Genomic DNA, 25,101 nt, shown 5'->3' with positions numbered 1-25,101 from the left:
TCACCGTTCTTGTGATCATTTTGACCCCACGGGGTGAGATCTTGCGTGGAGCCCCAGATCGAGGGAGATTATCAGTGGTCTTGTATGTCTTCCATTTCCTAATAATTGGTCCCACAGTTGATTTTTTCAAACCAAGCTGCTTACCTATTGCAGATTCAGTCTTCCCAGCCTGGTCTACAATTTTTGTTTCTGGTGTCCTTTGACAGCTCTTTGGTCTTGGCCATAGTGGAGTTTGGAGTGTGACTGTTTGAGGTTGTGGACAGGTGTCTTTTATACTGATAACAAGTTCAAACAGGTGCCATTAATACAGGTAACGAGTAGAGGACAGAGGAGCCTCTTAAAGAAGGTCTGTGAGAGCCAGAAATCTTGCTTGTTTGTAGGTGACCAAATACTTATTTTCCACCATAATTTGCAAATAAATTCATAAAAAATCCTACAATGTGATTTTCTGGATTTTTTTCTCTCATTTTATCTGTCATAGTTGAAGTGTATCTATGATGAAAATTACAGGCCTCTCTCATCTTTTTAAGTGGGAGAACTTGCACAATTGGTGACTGACTAAATATTTTTTTGCGTATAATAATACCTGTGATGATTCTGAGGAGGACGCTCCGGTCTCCATTGACGGCGGCTGCGTGGACCTGGGAGCCCAGAGGGGCGGGGTTTGGGGGTGAAGGGTCAGATGCCTACAACACATATAGTCCAGTCAGAGCCAGACACACACCTGGCCATACAGGTAAACAGACTGTTATGGTGAGTGAATGAGGACCCAAAAGCGAACTAACTTAAACAGAGCTTCTTTAATAACCAAACATAGGTAGGCTCAGATAGACCGGCAGATTCCGACAGGACAGGACAAGGTTACAGCAAACATGACGATAGTCTGGCTCAGGCATGAAACACAACAAACAAGAATCCGACAAGGACAGGAACAGAAACAGAGAGAGATATAGGGACCTAATCAGAGGGAAAAAGGGAACAGGTGGGAAACGGGGTGAATGGGTAGTCAGAGGAGACAAGGAACAGCTGGGGGAAAGCGGGGGAGAAAAGGTAACCTAACAACGACCAGCAGAGGGAGACAGGGTGAAGGGAAAGGACAGAGACAAGACACAACATGACAGTACATGACAGTACCCCCCCACTCACCGAGCGCCTCCTGGCGCACTCGAGGAGGAAACCTGGCGGCAACGGAGGAAATCCTCGATCAGCGCACGGTCCAGCACGTCCCGAGAGGGAACCCAACTCCTCTCCTCAGGACCGTACCCCTCCCAATCTACGAGGTACTGGTGACCACGGCCCCGAGGACGCATGTCCAAAATTCTACGGACCCTGTAGATGGGTGCGCCCTCGACAAGGATGGGGGGGGGGGGGGGAAGACGAGCGGGGGCGCGAAGGACGGGCTTGATGCAGGAGACATGGAAGACCGGGTGGACGCGACGAAGGTATCGCGGAAGAAGAAGTCGAACTGCGACAGGATTAATGACCCGAGAAATACGGAACGGACCAATGAACCGCGGGGTCAACTTGCGAGAAGCCGTCTTAAGGGGAAGGTTCTGAGTGGAGAGCCAAACTCTCTGACCGCGACAATATCTAGGACTCTTAGTTCTACGCTTATTAGCAGCCCTCACAGTCTGCGTCCTATAACGGCAAAGTGCAGACCTGACCCTCTTCCAGGTGCGCTCGCAACGTTGGACAAAAGCCTGAGCGGAGGGGACGCTGGACTCGGCGAACTGAGATGAGAACAGCGGAGGCTGGTACCCGAGGCTACTCTGAAAAGGAGATAGCCCGGTCGCAGACGAAGGAAGCGAGTTGTGGGCGTATTCTGCCCAGGGGAGCTGTTCTGACCAAGACGCAGGGTTACGAAAAGAAAGACTGCGTAAGATGCGACCAATAGTCTGATTGGCCCGTTCTGCTTGACCGTTAGACTGGGGGTGAAAGCCGGAAGAGAGACTGACGGAAGCCCCAATCAAACGGCAAAACTCCCTCCAAAATTGAGACGTGAATTGCGGACCTCTGTCCGAAACGACGTCTGACGGAAGGCCATGAATTCTGAAAACATTCTCGATGATGATTTGTGCCGTCTCTTTAGCAGAAGGAAGCTTAGCAAGGGGAATGAAATGAGCCGCCTTAGAGAACCTATCGACAACCGTAAGAATAACAGTCCTCCCCGCTGACGAAGGCAGTCCGGTGACAAAATCTAAGACGATGTGAGACCACGGTCGAGAGGGAATAGGAAGCGGCCTGAGACGGCCGGCAGGAGGAGAGTTACCGGACTTAGTCTGCGCGCAGACCGAACAAGCAGCCACGAAACGACGCGTGTCATGCTCCCGGGTGGGCCACCAAAAACGCTGGCGAATGGAAGCAAGCGTACCCCGAACGCCAGGGTGGCCGGCTAACTTGGCAGAGTGAGCCCACTGAAGAACGGCCAGACGAGTAGGAACGGGAACGAAAAGAAGGTTCCTAGGACAAGCGCGCGGCGACGGAGTGTGAGTGAGCGCTTGTTTTACCTGCCTCTCAATTCCCCAGACAGTCAACCCGACAACACGCCCCTCAGGGAGAATCCCCTCGGGGTCAGTGGAGGCTACTGAAGAACTGAAGAGACGAGACAAAGCATCAGGCTTGGTGTTCTTAGAGCCCGGACGATAAGAAATCACGAACTCGAAACGAGCGAAAAACAGCGCCCAACGCGCCTGACGCGCATTAAGTCGTTTGGCAGAACGGATGTACTCAAGGTTCCTATGGTCAGTCCAAACGACAAAAGGAACGGTCGCCCCCTCCAACCACTGTCGCCATTCGCCTAGGGCTAACCGGATGGCGAGCAGTTCGCGGTTACCCACATCATAGTTACGTTCCGACGGCGACAGGCGATGAGAAAAATACGCGCATGGGTGGACCTTGTCGTCAGAGAGGGAGCGCTGAGAAAGGATGGCTCCCACGCCCACCTCTGACGCGTCAACCTCGACAACGAACTGTCTAGAGACGTCAAGTGTAACAAGGATAGGAGCGGATGTAAAACGATTCTTGAGGAGATCAAAAGCTCCCTGGGCGGAAACGGACCACTTAAAGCACGTCTTGACAGAAGTAAGGGCTGTGAGAGGAGCTGCCACCTGACCGAAATTACGGATGAAACGACGATAGAAGTTCGCGAAGCCGAGAAAGCGCTGCAGCTCGACGCGTGACTTAGGGACGGGCCAATCAATGACAGCTTGGACCTTAGCGGGATCCATCTTAATGCCTTCAGCGGAAATAACAGAACCGAGAAATGTGACGGAGGAGGCATGAAAAGTGCACTTCTCAGCCTTCACAAAAAGACAATTCTCTAAAAGGCGCTGGAGGACACGTCGAACGTGCTGAACATGAATCTGGAGTGACGGTGAAAAAAATCAGGATATCGTCAAGGTAAACGAAAACAAAGATGTTCAGCATGTCTCTCAGGACATCATTGACTAATGCCTGAAAGACAGCTGGAGCGTTAGCGAGGCCGAAAGGAAGAACCCGGTATTCAAAGTGCCCTAACGGAGTGTTAAACGCCGTCTTCCACTCGTCCCCCTCCCTGATGCGCACGAGATGGTAAGCGTTACGAAGGTCCAACTTAGTGAAAAACCTGGCTCCCTGCAGGATCTCGAAGGCTGAAGACATAAGAGGAAGCGGATAACGATTCTTCACTGTTATGTCATTCAGCCCTCGATAATCTATGCAGGGGCGCAGAGACCCGTCCTTCTTCTTGACAAAAAAAAACCCCGCTCCGGCGGGAGAGGAGGAGGGGACTATGGTACCGGCGTCAAGAGCTACAGACAAATAATCTTCGAGAGCCTTACGTTCGGGAGCCGACAGAGAGTATAGTCTACCCCGGGGGGGGGTGGTTCCCGGAAGGAGATCAATACTACAATCATACGACCGGTGTGGAGGAAGAGAGGTGGCCCTGGACCGACTGAACACCGTGCGCAGATCGTGATATTCCTCCGGCACCCCTGTCAAATCACCAGGCTCCTCCTGTGAAGAAGAGACAGAGGAAACAGGAGGGATAGCAGACATTAAACATTTCACATGACAAGAGACGTTCCAGGAGAGGATAGAATTACTAGACCAATTAATGGAAGGATTATGACAAACTAGCCAGGGATGGCCCAAAACAACAGGTGTAAAAGGTGAACGAAAAATTAAAAAAGAAATGGTTTCACTATGATTACCAGAAACAGTGAGGGTTAAAGGTAGCGTCTCACGCTGAATCCTGGGGAGAGGACTACCATCCAGGGCGAACAAGGCCGTGGGCTCCTTTAACTGTCTGAGAGGAATGTCATGTTCCCGAGCCCAGGTCTCGTCCATAAAACAGCCCTCCGCCCCAGAGTCTATTAAGGCACTGCAGGAAGCTGACGAACCGGTCCAGCGTAGATGGACCGACAAGGTAGTGCAGGATCTTGAAGGAGAGACAGGAGTAGTAGCGCTCACCAGTAGCCCTCCGCTTACTGACGAGCTCTGGCCTTTTACTGGACATGAAGTGACAAAATGACCAGCGGAACCGCAATAGAGACAGAGGCGGTTGGTGATTCTCCGTTCCCTCTCCTTAGTCGAGATGCGGATACCTCCCAGCTGCATGGGCTCAGCACCCGAGCCGGCAGAGGAAGATGGTAGTGATGCGGAGAGGGAGGCAACGGAGAGCGCGAGCTCCTTTCCACGAGCTCGGTGACGAAGATCAACCCGTCGCTCAATGCGAATAGCGAGTTCAATCAAGGAATCCACGCTGGAAGGAACCTCCCGGGAGAGAATCTCATCCTTTACCTCTGCGCGGAAACCCTCCAGAAGACGAGCGAGCAAGGCCGGCTCGTTCCAGCCACTGGAGACAGCAAGAGTGCGAAACTCAATAGAGTAGTCTGTTATGGATCGATTGCCTTGACATAGGGAAGACAGGGCCCTGGAAGCCTCCTCCCCAAAAACAGATCGATCAAAAACCCGTATCATCTCCTCCTTAAAGTCCTGATACTGGTTAGTACACTCAGCCCTTGCCTCCCAGATTGCCGTGCCCCACTCACGAGCCCGTCCAATAAGGAGAGATATGACGTAGGCGACACGAGCAGTGCTCCTGGAGTAAGTGTTGGGCTGGAGAGAAAACACAATATCACACTGGGTGAGGAACGAGCGGCATTCAGTGGGCTCCCCAGAGTAACACGGCGGGTTATTGATTCTGGGCTCCGGAGATTCGAAAGCCCTGGAAGTGGCCGGTGGATCGAGGCGGAGATGGTGAACCTGTTCTGTGAGGTTGGAGACTTGGGTGGCCAGGGTCTCAACGGCATGTCGAGCAGCAGACACTTCCTGCTCGTGTCTGCCTAGCATCGCTCCCTGGATCCCGACGGCTGAGTGGAGAGGATCCGAAGTCGCTGGGTCCATTCTTGGTCGGATTCTTCTGTTATGGTGAGTGAATGAGGACCCAAAAGCGAACTAACTTAAACAGAGCTTCTTTAATAACCAAACATAGGTAGGCTCAGATAGACCGGCAGATTCCGACAGGACAGGACAAGGTTACAGCAAACATGACGATAGTCTGGCTCAGGCATGAAACACAACAAACAAGAATCCGACAAGGACAGGAACAGAAACAGAGAGAGATATAGGGACCTAATCAGAGGGAAAAAGGGAACAGGTGGGAAACGGGGTGAATGGGTAGTCAGAGGAGACAAGGAACAGCTGGGGGAAAGCGGGGGAGAAAAGGTAACCTAACAACGACCAGCAGAGGGAGACAGGGTGAAGGGAAAGGACAGAGACAAGACACAACATGACAGTACATGACACAGACTTGCTGTGCATGTGTTAATACAGGCTGATAGTGTGTGTGTGTGTGAGCCCCTGCAGTGGGAGTTAAATCTCTTCCTGCCCTCACTTAACCAGACAGGAAGCAGCTGGGGGGATCCCCGACAGGGAGTGGGGGGTTCTCTGCTCATGTCTTTTCATAACTCATCAATACTGCAGAACGCCTGTGTGTGTGTGTGTGTGTGTGTGTATGTGTATATGTGTGTGTGTGTGTGTGTGTGTGTGTGTGTGTGTGTGTGTGTGTGTGTGTGTGTGTGCGTGTGCGATCGTTAGCCCAGGGGGCCCAAAGTACAAAATCTATTACTTCCCCTAACCAACTCAATTCATTAACCATGAGAAGGCCCATTCAAGGCAGGGATCATAACAGTGCAGCTATGCAGTCAAAGATCTGTTGCATTACAAACTGAACATTGAGGAAGTTGTCCGGACACCTTTTTGCTCCATCCTGCCAACCCTGGTCCTGGGAAGCTAGTGAGAGGAAGAGGTTGGGGGGTACTATGCCCCCTTCACCCCGTCATTGCACCCTCATCGTAAAATGCAGACACTGCGTGCTGCACGGCAATTACCCATCATGTACAGTGCTTTCTCACGCTTTGCCAAGTAGCCTTGCTCCGACACAGGGGGTAATAGAGGTTACTTACTGTGGAGGGTGTGTGTGAGATATGAAGTGTATCTGCAGGTACTGTGTGTGTGTGTGTGTGTGTGTGTGTGTGTGCCATATCGTGGGAAGTGATTTTCCGTGACAGAAAGTTTTTATGGGGGCTTCACTGGGATCCACCACAAACTCCCATAATTTCCTCATTTCCAAGGATCAAACACACACACACACACACACACACACACAAAGTAGACTGACACAATGCATACGAACACAACACAGATACTTAATGAATGCTAATATGTAACACATGCTGTGGTCGTACAGATGCCATCTGGCAGCACCTTCAAACAAAACATTCTATTAACAGGAGTAATATCCTTCTGTGACTGCTGCTAACTACCCCCCTCCACCCCCCTGCCCACACACACACACACACACACACACACACACACTTCTGAAAAAGTTGGATTCCAACAAAGCATGACAGGAAAAACATGGTGTTCTGTACAGAATTGAGGAAGTTATTAATTCAGCCATTCATCAGTGGTACTGAAGAGTCAACCTGTAGATTAGCATGCAGACAACACACGGTGGAATGCATCGACCAGGTTCACTCACACCGTCATTATTTAGGCCCAGTCTTTATTCAGTATTATATTGGAGGATTTCAATGCAACAGAAACCCCCGCACAACCTTTCAGAGACACTGCGGGAGCATTAGACAGAGTACACACACTCCTCCAAAAACACACATACAGAAAACACACACATATTCAGGAGAGACAGGGAACACACACCAGGTCTCTGCTGGGACAGAGTGAATAGCAACCGCTGAGACATACAAACAGAGACACGGAATCAAAGTATATATATATGTGTGTGTGTGTGTGTGAGTGTGCGTGTACATGCGTGTGTAGGCGTCTGGTTTGATGGAGGACAGAGCTGAGGCATGCTGGGTAAGCAATGGGGGGCGGAGCCTGAAGCCTTTCTTGATGTTTTTCCTTTTTGGTGACACACACACACTTTGGCGACACACATACATACATACACATTCTGAGGATCAAACTGTAATAAAACCACCCTACACCCATTCCTGAAATTGAAATGTAGGTTTTAACCTGAATGCAATATTCATTCAATTCAGTTTCAAATCATGAAGTTCAATTTATTAATTCAATGATTCAATTTGAGCATTATAAATTCAAAAATATTTATTCAATGTCATTATACAAATGCGAAAATATTGAATTCAAATACAGTTTCAATCGCTCCATATTAAAAACCGACCCACCCACCCACCTGTGTGTGTGTGTGTGTGTGTGTGTGTGTGTGTGATCTGATAGCAGGGCAGACCTGAGGGACTTCAATGTAGTTTTGATAGACAGGTAAAGAGGCGGGAGGAGCGATAATATCAGCCAATAGGGACTCCCTGTCTCCTCGCACAGTCTCTGGGGCACTTCCTGGTTCCCCAAAGACCAATAAGCTGCTCTCACTCGGCTGGGGGTCGGGCCTTGGGGCGCAACACAGCCAATCACCAGGGAGAGAGAGCTGAGTGACACATAGTACCCATGGTGCACCCTGACAAATGAGCCCCCAGGGCCGGGAGCAAATCACAAGGGAGGGTAATGCAATTAGGTGGGACTACAGCTGTCAATCAGACCACTACTGGGGTCAGAGAGTTGCGCCTGTGGATAACACACCACAGCACGGGGTTACACAGATGCGCACGCTCGCGGGTGCGTGCACGCACACACACAGATTCGAGAGCCTTCTCAAGGGGATTCTCAACATTAAACATCCTGAGGCAGAGAGACTGTGCATAAAAAAGTGTGTGTGTGTGTGTGTGAGGGGGTCGTTTCACTCTATCTCTCCTGAGGGGTGAGGAGGTGGAGAAGTGGGAGGGAGATAGGTGAGTGGTATGTGTGAGACCGTCTAGGGACATTGATATTGACTGTGTTGTCTCTAAGGGCTCACACCTGAGAGTGAATGTACATGTATGCGTGTGTGTTCTGAGTGCTGGTATCCATTGGGGGGTCGGTGTTGTTTGTGTTTCTAGCCTGAAAGCTCAGAAGGGGAGGGGGTTGGGGTGTAGAGGTTTGGGGGGGGGGGGGGGGGGGATGTAGAGGTTTGGAGGGGTAGGGGTAGAGGTTTGGATGGGTAGAGGTTTGGAGGGGGAGGAAAAGGAGGGGGTGTAGAGATTTGGGTGGGTGTAGAGGTTTGGAGGGGTAGGGGTAGAGGTTTGGAGGGGGAGGAAAAGGAGGGGGTGTAGAGATTTGGGTGGGTGTAGAGGTTTGGAGGGGTAGGGGTAGGTTTGGAGGGGGAAGAAAAGGAGGGTGGGGTGGGGGGGGGGGGGGGGGGGGGGGTGTTACACTGGCTCACATCACACTATTCAAAAACACACTGCTCTCCTCTGAGGAACTCATCAAACACCACCACCATCATCACCTCCACCATCATCATCATCACACAGACTTAGTTTGCAGAAATAGGTGTGATTGGTGCAGTTTCAGGCCATGTGGAGTCGAGCGATGTGGGTGCTGGAGATGGGGGTGTGAGTAGGTGTGTCTGGGCAGGTGTGATGTCCTTGATGTTTGTGTGCATCTGTATGCTGTATGTGGATTATTGTTAAAAATTATTGTTAAAAAATATATATATATAATCGTACAAAAAATACATAGGTGTGATTTTGACTGGCATGTTATGGAGCCTCTGGTGATATCTGATCTGTTGTTTGTGTTTCTAAAGGCTTATCTCTGCCTCATTAGCTAGTGATATTATACCAGAACATTCCACTGAGTCAATACCATTCTGCACCACAAGACACTAACCTCACACTCTGTGTGTGTTTATGTGTGATTATGTGGTTGGGCTGTGTGTCTGTGTGACTAATCTACATGTCTGTGAGCAGGTCGATGTCTCACTGACTGGCAGTCTGTCAGCTGTATTGAAGATTAATCAGAGCCATCGACAGCAATAACACCCCGGCTGTGTCTCATATCACACCCTGGTTATTCCACATGTATTGCACTACTTTTAACAAGAGCAAGACGTGGAGCCTGAACTAGCAGACTGTGTGTGAAAAATGGTAGTTTTGTATTACATTGTTATTGATTACTGCATTGTTGGGGTTAGAACTTGCGAGAAAGACATTTTGACTGTACTTGTGTATGTGACATTAAACTCTAAACTTGGTACTATTTGATCAGGCCAGGACCCCCCCCCCCCCCCCCCATGGCGTAATAATAGTGAGGTCTAAGCCCTGCCACTGGGTCTGTGGGTGGTACCACTCAGGGAGTAACACAGGGGGAGGGTTGCTGTGACAATCACCCATTATATCACTAATGAGACCCTGGAGAGAGAGAGAAGCGAGAGAAAGAAAGAGATAGAAGAGAGAGAGAGATCTCCCTTTCCCCTCTGGCCCCTCTACTCTCCTCCTCCCCCCTCAGAGTCTAATTGGCTAAAACTGTGATCTAATTAAATGTCCAATTAGGGTGCAGAGAGCCGTGCCCGCCGGCGAATCAGAGCACAGGGACATAATCAGCTGGAAAAACAAACAAAAAATCAATGAGAGAAAAAATAGATTGAGAAAGATGTAGAGATGGAATGAAGAGAACAGCATGTGACAGGGATGACTCTGAGTATACAGAGAGTTGGGATAGACTAAGGTTGAATATTATCCCAGTATTTTACAAATGTTCCATCCTGAGAATAAATCACCTTTCTCCCGGGTAACCCGGTATTTCCCGCCAAAACCAGAAGTGTCATTCTAAAGCATATAAAACCATCGGACAGAATGATGTGCTATTCTAAAGGTCAAATTATATACAGCCGTGTCTGACAACAATCAGATTAGTTTCCAACACCTCCAGGACCAACTCATCAAAAAGCCCCCACCCCATGGCCAAACAATTAAAATGAGTCCGATGTGCTCCTTATAGCACACAGGGTAAAAAGGAGCAGGGCCCGGGGGCAGGACATCTTAAATATACCGTATCTGGATTAGCTTGGATCCACATGAATATTCAAGCTAGATGCTACCTGAACAAGATGAGCCTTACATTAAAGAAATGTTATGAGTCCTACACTAAAGATCTTTTATGAGCCCAAGCCCAAAAAAGCCCAAATGATCATGCCGTTATCCAATACATATGATAGGCTATACCGCACATTACACTCTACAGAAAAACAGAAAAGCCCATAGATGTATGCTCTCTTGGGGAAATAAAGGAAACAAGCTCCAGTAATATTTTTGAGTGTGGACTGTATTTATGTACTGTATTGTATAATGGACTGAAATTACACAACTCTTTCAAACCATGAAGAACACGCAATGCTAGTGCAGGACATGCAGCCTACAAATGTATAGGCTAGAGAATGTATTTACATTTTGAGTAATAATAGGGCCTATTTTAGATATTTATAATTAGTAGGCTGATGCATTAACTTTTCATAATATTTCCCCACATTTTGTGCGTATTAGGCTACCTCCTCCTTTCTCGATTGTTGCTTCATTCCTTCCTCGCTCTCAACAGTTAAATGAAATACGTTTTGTTGTCCTTATCTTCATTATTGTAATGACATGTTTGAATAATATAGTAGACTACCAGAGAAGGATTACAGTGCATTGCGAAAGTATTCGCCCCCCCCCTTGAACTTTGCGACCTTTTGCCACATTTCAGGCTTCAAACATAAAGATATAAAACTGTATTTTTTTGTGAAGAATCAACAACAAGTGGGACACAATCATGAAGTGGAACGACATTTATTGGATATTTCAAACTTTTTTAACAAATCAAAAACTGAAAAATTGGGCGTGCAAAATTATTCAGCTCCTTTACTTTCAGTGCAGCAAACTCTCTCCAGAAGTTCAGTGAGGATCTCTGAATGATCCAATGTTGACCTAAATGACTAATGATGATAAATACAATCCACCTGTGTGTAATCAAGTCTCCATATAAATGCACCTGCACTGTGATAGTCTCAGAGGTCCGTTAAAAGCGCAGAGAGCCTCATGAAGAACAAGGAACACACCAGGCAGGTCCGAGATACTGTTGTGAAGAAGTTTAAAGCCGGATTTGGATACAAAAAGATTTCCCAAGCTTTAAACATCCCAAGGAGCACTGTGCAAGCGATAATATTGAAATGGAAGGAGTATCAGACCACTGCAAATCTACCAAGACCTGGCCGTCCCTCTAAACTTTTAGCTCATACAAGGAGAAGACTGATCAGAGATGCAGCCAAGAGGCCCATGATCACTCTGGATGAACTGCAGAGATCTACAGCTGAGGTGGGAGACTCTGTCCATAGGACAACAATCAGTCGTATATTGCACAAATCTGGCCTTTATGGAAGAGTGGCAAGAAGAAAGCCATTTCTTAAAGATATCCATAAAAAGTGTTGTTTAAAGTTTGCCACAAGCCACCTGGGAGACACACCAAACATGTGGAAGAAGGTGCTCTGGTCAGATTAAACCAAAATTGAACTTTTTGGCAACAATGCAAAACGTTATGTTTGGCGTAAAAGCAACACAGCTCATCACCCTGAACACACCATCCCCACTGTCAAACATGGTGGTGAAAGCATCATGGTTTGGGCCTGCTTTTCTTCAGCAGGGACAGGGAAGATGGTTAAAATTGATGGGAAGATGGATGGAGCCAAATACAGGACCATTCTGGAAGAAAACCTGATGGAGTCTGCAAAAGACATGAGACTGGGACGGATATTTGTCTTCCAACAAGACAATGATCCAAAACATAAAGCAAAATCTACAATGGAATGGTTCAAAAAGGTTAGAATGGCCATGTCAAAGTCCAGACCTGAATCCAATTGAGAATCTGTGGAAAGAACTGAAAACTGCTGTTCACAAATGCTCTCCATCCAACCTCACTGAGCTCGAGCTGATTTGCAAGGAGGAATGGGAAAAAATGTCAGTCTCTCGATGTGCAAAACTGATAGAGACATACCCCAAGCGACTTACAGCTGTAATCACAGCAAAAGGTGGCGCTACAAAGTATTAACTTAAGGGGGCTGAATAATTTTGCACGCCCAATTTTTCAGTTTTTGATTTGTTAAAAAAGTTTGAAATATCCAATAAATGTCGTTCCACTTCATGATTGTGTCCCACTTGTTGTTGATTCTTCACAAAAAAATACAGTTTTATATCTTTATGTTTGAAGCCTGAAATGTGGCAAAAGGTCGCAAAGTTCAAGGGGGCCGAATACTTTCGCAATGCACTGTACATGCGGCTTTCATTTCACTAGGATTGAATGGTAATGGGTCTGAATAAATAACTGCTTTAGCCTATCACCATCGTGCGTTCTCTTCCTTCTATTTAACATTCAGCAAACAAGAGCAAGCTTGCATCCCTCTTAGAATAGTCTCTTAGTATAAGTAATGCTGGAAAAAATGGCCAACAAGCTTTTCTAGTTTTTCCTGGGACTCCACAAAAGTTAAGAAGGGGAGAGGCCAGAGGAGAGCAGCTGTGTAATTGCCTAAGAGAATGGTGAACTGTCCAACAATCTTGAGGACGATCTATTTTGGATGCAATTTGAATGGAATTGATTGAAAGAGATAAAGACTTTAACAAAGAGTGCTCACTTCCGCACTGATTTAAAGCAAAGATATTCGAGTGATAACTGTTTTAAAATTCTGCAGCTACAAAAAAAAATATGTTTATCTATACAATAAGGTGACCCCGAAAGCCAGATGGAGATGTGTAAATTAGCAACACATTCATATTAATCTATCATTCAGATGTATTAGGTCTAATATTACTGTACCATAGGCTATGTTGAAGCAAATTTCCTTCTCTCAAGAAAAAAAGTTACAGCTGATGAGATGATACATGCATTCATTATGAACTGTGCTCCATACAGCGCTGCCCCCACCCTGAGCGTTAATTATTGATCATGCAGATAGGAGAGCACAGAAAGCCGTAGATAAGCCAGATTTAGACACTGCATATAATTTAACAGTTCCATTTCACATAGTGCTGTTCATATAAATAATGTATTCAAATTTACCGGTTTCTCACAGTTTTTTATCCCGGGAAATGGGAGTGGGTATGGGTGGGAAATCTCAGTAACCCGGTTCCTGCTATTAAACCCGAGTATAGACATGAGAAGATCTGCTTATAAAACATTATTAATAGTTCAGCTATTACTGTAAGCACACACACACACCTGTCTCCATCTATGAGCTGCTGACACAATGGGAAGTGGGAACCCCCTATGGACAGCTTTACCACATCAAATATTAATGCTGGGATTCAATTCAACATTTAATCTACTTAACAATTATGAAATACACACACACACCGCACACAGTCAGTGTCACACACACACACACACACATACACACACACACACACATACACACACACACACACACACACACAGGCAATGACAAACATGGTTATACATGACCCCTTAGACAGTAGTGAGAAGGATAACACTATGGTCACATTAGAATTAATCATTGAGAGGGGGATGTATGTGCTGGTGTGTGTGTTTTGGACTCTTACCATGGCAGTGCTAGGGGGAGGCCTCAGCAGATGTTCCCCAGCTCAGTGCATCCTTGGTGGGCTTGGCTGCACATCCAGGTCCCCTGCCTGCCCTGATCCTGGATCCTACAGAGAGAGAGAGAGAGGATCTCTCACACTGAGACCTGCCCACCTGCTCACAGCAACGCTGCCAACATACACAGACACCCTGCCCGCGCTATGCCAACTACTGTGCTCTATGATAGACTTGGTTAGAGCAGGAAGAGCGGAGGGAGAAATGGACAGAGACAAAGAGAGACAAGGTGATAGATAGATAGATAGATAGAGATAGATAGGACACTCTCTGCTACATCACAACTGCTCAGACACAGAGTCCATGTCTTTCTATCCCACGAGTCTCTTGTCTGTCCACTTCCCATCCAAACAACAGAGGCAGCGCATACTAAGCTACTCTGCGAATTACATTTTTTGTATCAAGCAGTGTCTGTTACATGTATGTTGTTACACCCCTTACAAAAAAAATATTTCAGTTTACAAATTGCTGTTAAAGAGCAGTAACTACAGCCGACTGTGGTATTTTGGACGCTGCACTCTGACTGTTAGTTTTAGGACAGAACATCGGGAGTCTGTCTACTGGATACACAGTCTACCGTTGTTCTGTCCCAAAACTATCTGACTGTAATATTTTTTCTACTACTGTAGTTACTTGTGAAGTGTTAAGTAATAACTGTGTAATAAGTAACACAACATACTGTATTATTTCAGTAACTTAGCAGTTGTTAGAATTTTTTTTTCTTTCATATTGTAGCCTCGGTAAAGATTTGGTAAAAATACACAAAACAACTGAAACAGCTGGAGAGTCAATAACAGACTACAATACAGTTGATATCCTGCCTGAATCTGTGTAGCTGCCATGGCTTTATGCAGGCGAAAATATTAGATTTAGATTAGATGATTAGTCACATGCACAGGGCAAAATCAGCATGTCACTAACAGGTCAATAAGAAATGACTATCGGTGCATTGAGTTTGATGGTTAGCTAGCAGGCTAGCCTGCATAACTAACGTTAACGATGATGCAACTTACCTTACTCTGTTTGAAATCACGGAATAATTGAGAAAAATATGCATTTAGCAACTGACAACATTAGGACAATGAATGTATATTTTTTAATAGTTATTTGTTCCTCTGATCAGTACCTTCCTGACTCTCTAACGCTAGAAGTTTTGTCCCCGAAAGTGTTCCGTCAGACCACAAACATCTGGGTCGCAAAATATTTAGAAAAATACAACTCCCATTTCCATTCTTCTAACCGCCCAAGAAATACGCCATACTTGTAGTTTTAAGCCTAATTGGGAATCATTGCTAAAGAAAATTATAAAACTATTACTCCCATAAACCACGACGATAAACCCGGAAAGATCGCTCACGTTACCGTGGTCACCCATCCGTTTCCTGCCTCAGCAGCAGAGTTGTATCGGGAGACAGGGAAGACCGAACAACACCATAACCTCAACCAACTCTACAATGAAACTACCACCAATAGTATCCTCTCTCGAGGTCGGCTTCTTCACGATACTGCTGGTAAGGAACTTCGACAGCTAACTTACACGTCCTCGTATTTGAAGTGCAGTCGGTCTGGCTTCACAAACAGTTAGCTAACATTAGAATTATAGGCATTCGTTTTTCAAAGTGATAGCTACTTTTGTCAATCACAAAATAAAGATGTATTGAACCTGAATATAGTCTTTACATTACTGTACCTAGCTAACGTTAGCTGGCTAAAATAGCTAGTCGGCAAACCTGGTTAATTGAGATCAGCTAGCTGGCTAGCTAAGCTCAGTAACGTTAGCTAACTGTTAGTTAGCAATGTAGAGACATGAGTCATGACCCTCGTTTTCTGTGACCACTCGCCTTACTCTGCCCTGTTATGTTAACTAGCTAGCTAACGACTGTGCAAGTCCAAATCAGTATCTGATTCTAGATGCATGGTGAATCTTAAATCCACGTATCATTGATTGTGTGAGCTAACGTTAGCTATCAGACGTGGCTATATTTGCTGTTTGTTTAACTTACCTAGCTAGCTAGCCAACAGCTAATGTTGTAGTTGTCTTGATTGCTAACATATGTAGCTAGCTAGCCAGGTCGTGGAACGGTACCACAAGTTAGTGAATTTAGCCGTAATCGTGTTGCGGAATGATTGAGCCGGTTGGTGAATTCCTCTGTTGTGGCTCATTCCTATTGGCTGACAACCCGGAACTGATCAAGCTCTGTTCTGCTGCTCAGGATATCGGCCTATTACAGTGTAAACTTTTTTTTTACAGTCAGTCAGGGATTTAAACTAAGTCATAACTAAGTCATATACTTGTTAATCAGCACGATTCATGGCTTTTATAATGGCTTATAATCTAGAAACCGGAAGATAGCTAGAAAGATAGCTAGAAAGTAGCTATATGTCTGTATTCATACATTATTTAGGGAATAGGCCTGTCTCGTCACCGTCACATAGTTAAACCAGAGACAGTGGCAACATTTAATTACTGAAATATCTCTTGTTAAACTGAAGCTGTTGTCGCTCAGCAGACATACAGATGAGTGTCACAGCCAGGCTGCTGTGAGATAACCTCATTATACGTAATACCACTAGTCTGGTATTAGTTGACCCTGGAAATAGTGTGTACATTTTATAAATACAACCACATCTGCCACCACCCAGCCTTCTCTCTAAAGTGTTATATTACAACCCACAGTAAAGACAGCTTCTCCTGTTAACACTGACTGTCACCTTAAATGCATACTGTACATACATATACAGTGCCCTCTGTAATTATTGGGAAAGTGAAACATTTCTTCTTCTTTTGGCTTTACACTCCAAAAGTTTGGATTTGAGGGTATTTCATTTGAGGGTATTTTCATCCATGTTGGGTGAACCGTTAAGAAATTACAGCACTTTCTGTACATGGTTCCCCCCATTTTAGGTGACCAAAAGTAAAATAAAATGTTATTTGTCACATGCGGTGAATACTTAAAAAATGTCGGCTCGCACACTCTAGGAGCTCAGATGCAATAATTTAATAACCTAATATTCAACGTTTTGACTGACAAACTGTCTTCATCAGGGTATAATCACAAATACTGCGGGGTGACTAGTTTATATAGTGTCAAAGGACACACACAGGTGTCTGTAATCATGGCCGGTGTGGCCTGATATCATTGGTTAATTCTCATATATAAAAATAACAAAAACATGAATGGATAGCATTCCATCATAGACACAATTTGCCTACCTAGGCCTACAAAACATTTACAATAGCAAAATTACAAGAATGGCTTCAGATCAAAGTCTACGTTGAAACCGAGAGGAGCAAGGGTCTTTAAATTAAAGATCCAGGCAGCCTCTCGTTTTAACAATAAATTATCGAGGTTGCCCCCTATCCTAGGGAGGGTGACATGTTCGTAGTGAAATGCGGCGAATACAACCGGTGTAGACCTTACCGTGAAATTCTTACTTACAAGCACTTAACCACACAACTACTGATCACTACTACTGACTACACCTACTGACCACAACAACAAAACAACTGACCACAACTACAGGCCACAGTCATACAACTACTGATAACAACTACTTACCAAAACTACCGACTAAAACTACTGAACCCCACAAAGTATCACCACAACAACACAACTACTGACCACAACCACACCATTATTCACCATAAAACTATGGACCACACAACTACTGACCACAACTACTGATTACAACCACACAACTACTGACCACAACCACAAAACTACTGACCACAAAACTACTGAACACTTCTGACCAAAACTGATACCACAAGATACTGACCAAAACTACTGATCACAACCAAACTGCTAACCGCAACTACTGACCACACAGCTACAGATCACAACTACTGACCAAAACTATTGACCACTACTGATCACAACTACTAACAGCACCAACTAAACTGACCAAGACTACTGACCAAAACTACTATCCACAAGTACTGACCACATCCACAAAACTACTGACCAAAACTACTGAACCACACATCTACTTATCAAAACGAGTGACCAAAACTACTGATCACTATTGACCACAACTGCTGACTAACTACTGACCATGACCAAAGAAAGAAACACCACAACTAATGAACCTCCCTACTACTTACCCAAACTATTGATAAAAACCACACAAGTACTGACCACAACTACTTACAAAAATGACTGACCATTACTGAATGTAGGGACATGTGCCGAATACAACCGGTGTAGACCTTACCGGGAATTGCTTACTTACAAGCACTTAACCACACAATGCAGTTCAAGAAATAGAGTTAAGAAAATATTTAATAAATAAAATAAAGTAAAAAATAAAATAAAAAATTACACATGATATTTACATAACAATAACAAGGCTATATACAGGGGGTACCGAGTCAATGTGCTGGGATACAGGTTAGTCAAGGTAATTTGTAAAGTGACTATGCAAAGATAATAAACAGTGAGTAGCAGCAGTGAAAAAACAAAGGGGGGGTCAATGTAAACAGTCCAGGTGGCCATTTGATTAATTGTTCAGCCGTCTTAAGGCTTGGGAGTAGAAGCTGTTAAGGAGCCTTTTGGACTTGCTGCTCTGGTACCGCTTGCCGTGCGGTAACAGAGAGAACAGTCTATGACTTGGGTGACTGGAGTCTTTGACAAAGTATTGGTCCCATATTTATAAAGCGCAATGACTACATCATGCTTGTGACTCTACAAATTTGAATGAATCGTGAATAATTACGAGTGAGGAAGTTACAGACTCAAAAAGAGCATACCCCCAAGACATGCTAACCACTAACAATAACAGGGGAGGTTAGCATTTTATATCAAACCCCCAAGACATGCCTACCCCTTACAATAACAGGGGAGGTTAGCATTTTATATCAAACCCCCAAGACATGCCTACCCCTTACAATAACAGGGGAGGTTAGCATTTTATATCAAACCCCCAAGACATGCTAACCACTAACAATAACAGGGGAGGTTAGCATTTTATATCAAACCCCCAAGACATGCCTACCCCTTACAATAACAGGGGAGGTTAGCATTTTATATCAAACCCCCAAGACATGCTAACCACTAACAATAACAGGGGAGGTTAGCATTTTATATCAAACCCCCAAGACATGCCTACCCCTTACAATAACAGGGGAGGTTAGCATTTTGGGGTGGTGTGATATTTGTCCGTTCACGATTCATTCAGGATTATCTGTAATCATGGTAGCATCCACATTAATGTAGAAGTGTTTAGAAACATATTATATTCTTATTTTCAATAAAAGCAACTCCAAAATGACACACTACATTATTTACCATTCATTTCTATTGGGCACAACATAATCTGAAAATCAACCAAAACAAACAGCAAATGCATCCAACAAATTTGTAGAGTCACAAGCTTGATGTAGTCATTGCGTGCTAGGAATATGGGACCAAATACTTAACTTTGTGCTACTTTAATACACATACACAGTGGGGAGAACAAGTATTTGAAACACTGCCGATTTTGCAGGTTTTCCTACTTACAAAGCATGTAGAGATCTGTAATTTTTTATCATAGGTACACTTCAACTGTGAGAGAAGGAATCTAAAACAAAAATCCAGAAAATCACATTGTATGATTTTTAAGTAAATAATTAGCATTTTATTGCATGACATAAGTATTTGACCACCTACCAACCAGTAAGAATTCCGGCTCTCACAGACCTGTTAGTTTTTCTTTAAGAAGCCCTCCTGTTCTCCACTCATTACCTGTATTAACTGCACCTGTTTGAACTCGTTACCTGTATAAAAGACACCTGTCCACACACTCAATCAAACAGACTCCAACCTCTCCACAATGGCCAAGACCAGAGAGCTGTGTAAGGACATCAGGGATAAAATTGTAGACCTGCACAAGGCTGGGATGGGCTACAGGACAATAGGCAAGCAGCTTGGTGAGAAGGCAACAACTGTTGGCGCAATTATTAGAAAATGGAAGAAGTTCAAGATAACGGTCAATCACTCTCGGTCTGGGGCTCCATGCAAGATCTCACCTTGTGGGGCATCAATGATCATGAGGAAGGTGAGGGATCAGCCCAGAACTACACTGCAGGACCTGGTCAATGACCTGAAGAGAGCTGGGACCACAGTCTCAAAGAAAACCATTAGTAACACACTACGCCGTCATGGATTAAAATCCTGCAGCGCATACAAGGTCCCCCTGCTCAAGCCAGCGCATGTCCAGGCCCGTCTGAAGTTTGCCAATGACCATCTGGATGATCCAGAGGAGGAATGGAAGAAGGTCATGTGGTCTGATGAGACAAAAATAGAGCTTTTTGGTCTAAACTTCACTCGCCGTGTTTGGAGGAAGAAGAAGGATGAGTACAACCCCAAGAACACCATCCCAACCGTGAAGCATGGAGGTGGAAACATCATTCTTTGGGGATGCTTTTCTGCAAAGGGGACAGGACGACTGCACTGTATTGAGGGGAGGATGGGGCAATGTATCGCGAGATCTTGGCCAACAACCTCCTTCCCTCAGTAAGAGCATTGAAGATGGGTCGTGGCTGGGTCTTCCAGCATGACAACGAACCGAAACACACAGCCAGGGCAACCGAGTGGCTCCGTAAGAAGCATCTCAAGGTCCTGGAGTGGCCTCGTCAGTCTCCAGACCTGAACCCAATAGAAAATCTTTGGAGGGAGCTGAAAGTCCATATTGCCCAGCGACAGCCCCAAAACCTGAAGGATCTGGAGAAGGTCTGTATGGAGGAGTGGGCCAAAATCCCTGCTGCAGTGTGTGCAAACCTGGTCAAGAACTACAGGAAACGTATGATCTCTGTAATGGCAAACAAAGGTTTCTGTACCAAATATTAAGTTGTGCTTTTCTGATGTATCAAATACTTATGTCATGCAATAAAATGCAAATTAATTACTTTAAAATCATAATGTGATTTTCTGGATTTTTGTTTTAGATTCCGTCTCTCACAGTTGAAGTGTACTTATGATAAAAATTACAAACCTCTACAGGCTTTGTAAGTAGGAAACACTGCTGATTTAGCAGGTTATCAAATACTTGTTCTCCCCACTGTAAGTGAATTTGTTCCAATACTTTTGGTCCCCTAAAATGGGGTTACTATGTACAAAAAGTGCTGTAATTTCTAAACGGTTCACCCAATATGGATGAAAACACCCTCAAATTCTAGCTCACGGTCTGCACTTTAACCCCATAGTCATTGTTTGATTTCAAACTGTTGGAGTTTACAGCCATAAGAAGAAAACATGCTTCACTGTCCCAATAACTACGGAGGGCACTGTGTCTGTGTCTCTCGTCTTAGAATACACACCTTTTAGAGGGTGTGTCTTCCACCACACACACCCTGCTGATTTGAATGAGTCAAACGACTGATGTTAGATAAAGCTTAGTTATCTGAATGTCCTCATTGACAGGATGCTACTGAGACGCTGGTTTAGAGGGGTTCCCTTAGTATTAATACATGGGAATGTCCAGGCCATGCTTGAGTTAGCCCCAGTCTATATCCTAGCCACAGCCCTGTATTCTGTCCTATGTTCAAACATCAGTCTAGTGACTGGCTCTTGTTGCTGTTTTTGTGTGAAGTTATTGTTATGGTGGTAGCAGAAAATTGGATTGCGCTGTCATAGGACTCGGGGAAAATGCTTGCTGAGATACAGAGAAATACATTTGTTCTTCCAGGGAATGTGAGACTCGGCAAAGTAGAGCATCTCCAGTAACACCACTCTCTGTCAAAGATGGTGGATTAATGAAGATGTCTTACTCGGGCCGTTTACCATTGGAAAAAATTGTCACAGTTCCAGTCTGCTTAAGGAAGGGGTGGCTATCCCATAGACACATGCGATAGCAGCTGAGTCTGGTCTGCTTAGTTCATGGACTGTATATGAACCAGAAAATATTATGCAATGTGATGTCTCACTTCTACTTCTTTCTCTGCCTCCGTGTCCAGTGTATGACACTGTCCTGGTCGCTCTAGTCCATGGGGAAGTTTGACTTTGACCCTGAGAACAGAGTCCTCTGTTCCACATCACCTGTGGCGTCAACGTCCATCAGAGAACTGAGATGTCTGGATCTCAACAGGACTCATATGGATGAATTATACATAAATAATAAAAAGGGAGGGAGCCAAAGAGAGAGAGAGATGGTTTCTCACCTGTTTGCCTGGTCTGGAAACAGCAACAAGGGAATTCATGGAAACCAATAGGACAGCAGATTTAAAACTTCTTCCGTTAACACTGCAAACACTGACTGGTTGTTTTTGGACTGGGCTCATGTCACATCTGTGTGAGGGACAGGTTCTAGCCATATCATCGCATTAACCCTTTCTTCTCCGGCTCTAGGTGACTGGTCTCTCCACTCCAGGCCAGGCTGAAATTACCAGTCTAGACACAGGAAACATTGAAGACATCCTCAGTAAGACATTATCTGTGACAGGGTATAGAGACATCTCTGTGGTTCTCATCTATCCCTCTTTCTCTCTCCATCTCTGTCATTTCTTCCCTCTCTCTATCATCTCTCCCTGTATTGCTCTATCTTGTGTTGTCTCCTTCCTCAATGCTTTGTGGCTGTTTGACTGTATGAATAACACTAATGATTCACCCACAAACCTCCCTTGCCTATGAGTATGTGTAAATGTACTTCCTGTGTGTTTGACGTTGTTGTAAAACAGTGGGTGTAACGTGTTTTTTTTTCCTCACAGACAATGCTGGAGTGGCGTTGGTTAATTTCTATGCAGACTGGTAAGTGTGTTAGTTCTCCTGTGAACATTTGTCCTCTCCTACTCAATTGTCTGTTTGCATACATTTTCTTTGTGTCCACATCAGTTGTTTGCCTTGTGTGTGTTTAACTAGTGTGTGTGTGTGTGTGTGTGAGAGATGAATTAGAATTCCAACACGCTTTAGTGGCATCATGGCTGGAGAGTAATGCAATGTGGCCAAAGCAATTACAGTATGACAGTTCCTCCAAAGGGTAACAATATAAAATCTCATTTGATAAGCAAATTATACCCACATTCTCCCCCCTCTCCTCCCAGGTGTAGATTCAGCCAGATGCTCCAGCCTATCTTTGAGGAGGCATCGAACATCGCGAGGGAGGAGTTTCCTGATGTCACTCAGGTGGTGTTTGCGCGCGTTGACTGTGATCAGCACTGTGAGTGACACGCTCGTACACACACAGGGTTTTAATCCGTAACATAACTTTTGGTTTGCCCAAACTCTGTAAAGTAATCAGATTACTTTTAGTTCATTTTATGTTACTTTCCCCTTAAGAGGCGTTAGAAGGAGATTAAAAAATGGATGTTGCATTTTACTTTATGGGTTATGTAGGCTTCTTCTAAACCATTGCTTTCTACTTCAATACAGATAATCATACGATTAGGCTATATCTTTACATTGAAATCCAAAGTCGGTCAGATTTCCAGTCATTCCAATTAATGTAATTCTCTTGATCTTCAAGAATAGGATATAGCAATATAGATAAGCCAAATTGTTTAACCTGAGCATGACCCCAAAACTAAGGACTTAGTAGCCTACTCTGTTGTTTAACCTGAGCATGACCCTAAAACTAAGGACTTATTAGCCTACTCTGTTGTTTAACCTGAGCATGACCCTAAAACTAAGGACTTATTAGCCTACTCTGTTGTTTAACCTGAACATGACCCCAAAACCAAGGACTTATTAGCCTATTCTGTTGTTTAACCTGAGCATGACCCTAAAACTAAGGACTTATTAGCCTACTCTGTTGTTTAACCTGAACATGACCCCAAAATCAAGGACTTATTAGCCTACTCTGTTTATGATTTTGTTGTCATTGAGGACTGATTGGGCTCATTGCTTCAAGTTGAAAAGGAAATGATGCTCTCATGGAATGACATGCTTTGAGCGCTAACGAAAAGTGCGTGTGGAAAAATGAATACCATATGCTGCATTTGCCATAGGACTATTGTTTAAGCTTGTGTTGGTGACACTGATATCTCTATCATTTGCAGCTGAGTTGATCAGAAGTGTGCGAGTTTGAGCATGTGTCCAATAGGCCTATGGACATAATTTTTTTAATCGACATGAATTAGAGCAATAAAAGCCCCACTTGTGGTCTTGTTAAATGAAACTTGTTTTTGATAGCATGTGGAGCACAATACCATGGAGGATTTTAGATTGGAGGAGCCGTCAAACGTTTATTCCACAGACTGTGATCCACACTAAGCAGCTGCAAGAGCACATTTTCACTGGCTGTCCACTGGTTGCAACATTGATTGATAGGCAGCTTTAACTTCAACCATTATTGGGTTAAAATATACATGTTCGTTTGTCCACAGCCATCCACAACAACCATAATCCGTGAGGCGCAAATAGCTAAATGAGAGAGCAGCAGTGTAGATATCAATAACACTAGGAGGTACGACATCCTTACCTCCCATTGTTTATTAAAGTTAAATGTATAATCTTTGGATGCCAACAGCAGTAAAATCAAAATCACATTTTACTTGTCACATTTTTTGTAAGCAACAGGTGTAGAGCCACTGCTTGTTCACCCCGCTATCATCCAGAAGGCGAGGTCAGTACAGGCGCATCAAAGCTGGGACCGAGAGACTGAAAAACTGCTTCTAGCTTTAGGCTATCAGACTGTTAAACAGCCGTCACTAACACAGAGAGGCTGCTGCCTACATACTTGAAATCATTGGCAACTTTAATAAATGGATCACTAGTCACTTTAACAATGCCACTTTAATAATGTTTACATATCTTACATTACTCATCTCATAAGTATATACTGTATTTTATACCATCTATTCCACTTTCCCTTTGCCACTCGGTCATCGCTCATCCATATATTTATATGTATATATTCTTATTCCATCCCTTTACATTTGTGTGTGTCAGGTAGTTGTGGAATTGTTAGATTACTTGTTAGATATTACTGCACTGTCGGAACTAGAAGCACAAGCATTTCGCTACCCTCGCATTAACATCTGCTAACCATGTGTCTGTGACAAATAAAATTAGATTTGATAGACTAACAGTAAAACGCTTACTTGTGATCCCTTCCCAACTATGCAGAGACAAAAATAGAAAAAAAGATATATGAGTCATGATAACTGGGCTATATACATGGGGTACCAGTACTGAGTCAGGATAA

At 44.5% G+C, this 25,101-nt stretch overlaps 2 protein-coding genes across 6 annotated transcripts in view; one reads left to right on the top strand and one right to left on the bottom strand.

Annotated features, from left to right (window-relative positions):
* The window catches only part of LOC110535632 (inversin), a 43,394-nt gene extending 27,254 nt beyond the window's left edge, over positions 1–16,140 (bottom strand). For 2 of the 5 annotated variants that reach the window (XM_036961879.1, XM_036961890.1), the window contains exons 1-3: positions 14,994–15,229; positions 13,929–14,033; positions 587–686 (exon numbers count right to left, since the gene is read on the bottom strand). In XM_036961879.1, the coding sequence (XP_036817774.1) occupies positions 587–686; positions 13,929–13,931 (103 nt within the window). In that variant the 5' untranslated portion in view covers positions 13,932–14,033; positions 14,994–15,229. Of the gene's footprint in view, positions 1–586; positions 687–13,928; positions 14,034–14,993; positions 15,239–15,983 lie in introns of those variants that run through there. The other 3 variants (XM_036961883.1, XM_036961885.1, XM_036961889.1) reach the window with 3 other exon arrangements.
* The window catches only part of LOC110535698 (endoplasmic reticulum resident protein 44), a 20,714-nt gene continuing 10,928 nt past the window's right edge, over positions 15,316–25,101 (top strand). Inside the window, exons 1-4 of the mRNA XM_021620883.2 lie at positions 15,316–15,491; positions 22,308–22,380; positions 22,667–22,706; positions 23,000–23,115. Of these exons, the coding sequence (XP_021476558.1) occupies positions 15,435–15,491; positions 22,308–22,380; positions 22,667–22,706; positions 23,000–23,115 (286 nt within the window). The 5' untranslated portion in view covers positions 15,316–15,434. The remainder of the gene's footprint in view (positions 15,492–22,307; positions 22,381–22,666; positions 22,707–22,999; positions 23,116–25,101) is intronic.

The sequence above is a fragment of the Oncorhynchus mykiss genome, chromosome 2 (genome assembly GCF_013265735.2).
Source record: "Oncorhynchus mykiss isolate Arlee chromosome 2, USDA_OmykA_1.1, whole genome shotgun sequence".
NCBI classification, from domain to species: Eukaryota; Metazoa; Chordata; class Actinopteri; order Salmoniformes; family Salmonidae; genus Oncorhynchus; species Oncorhynchus mykiss.
Note: the sequence above shows the minus strand (reverse complement) of the source record. Positions and strands in the feature narration are given on the sequence as shown.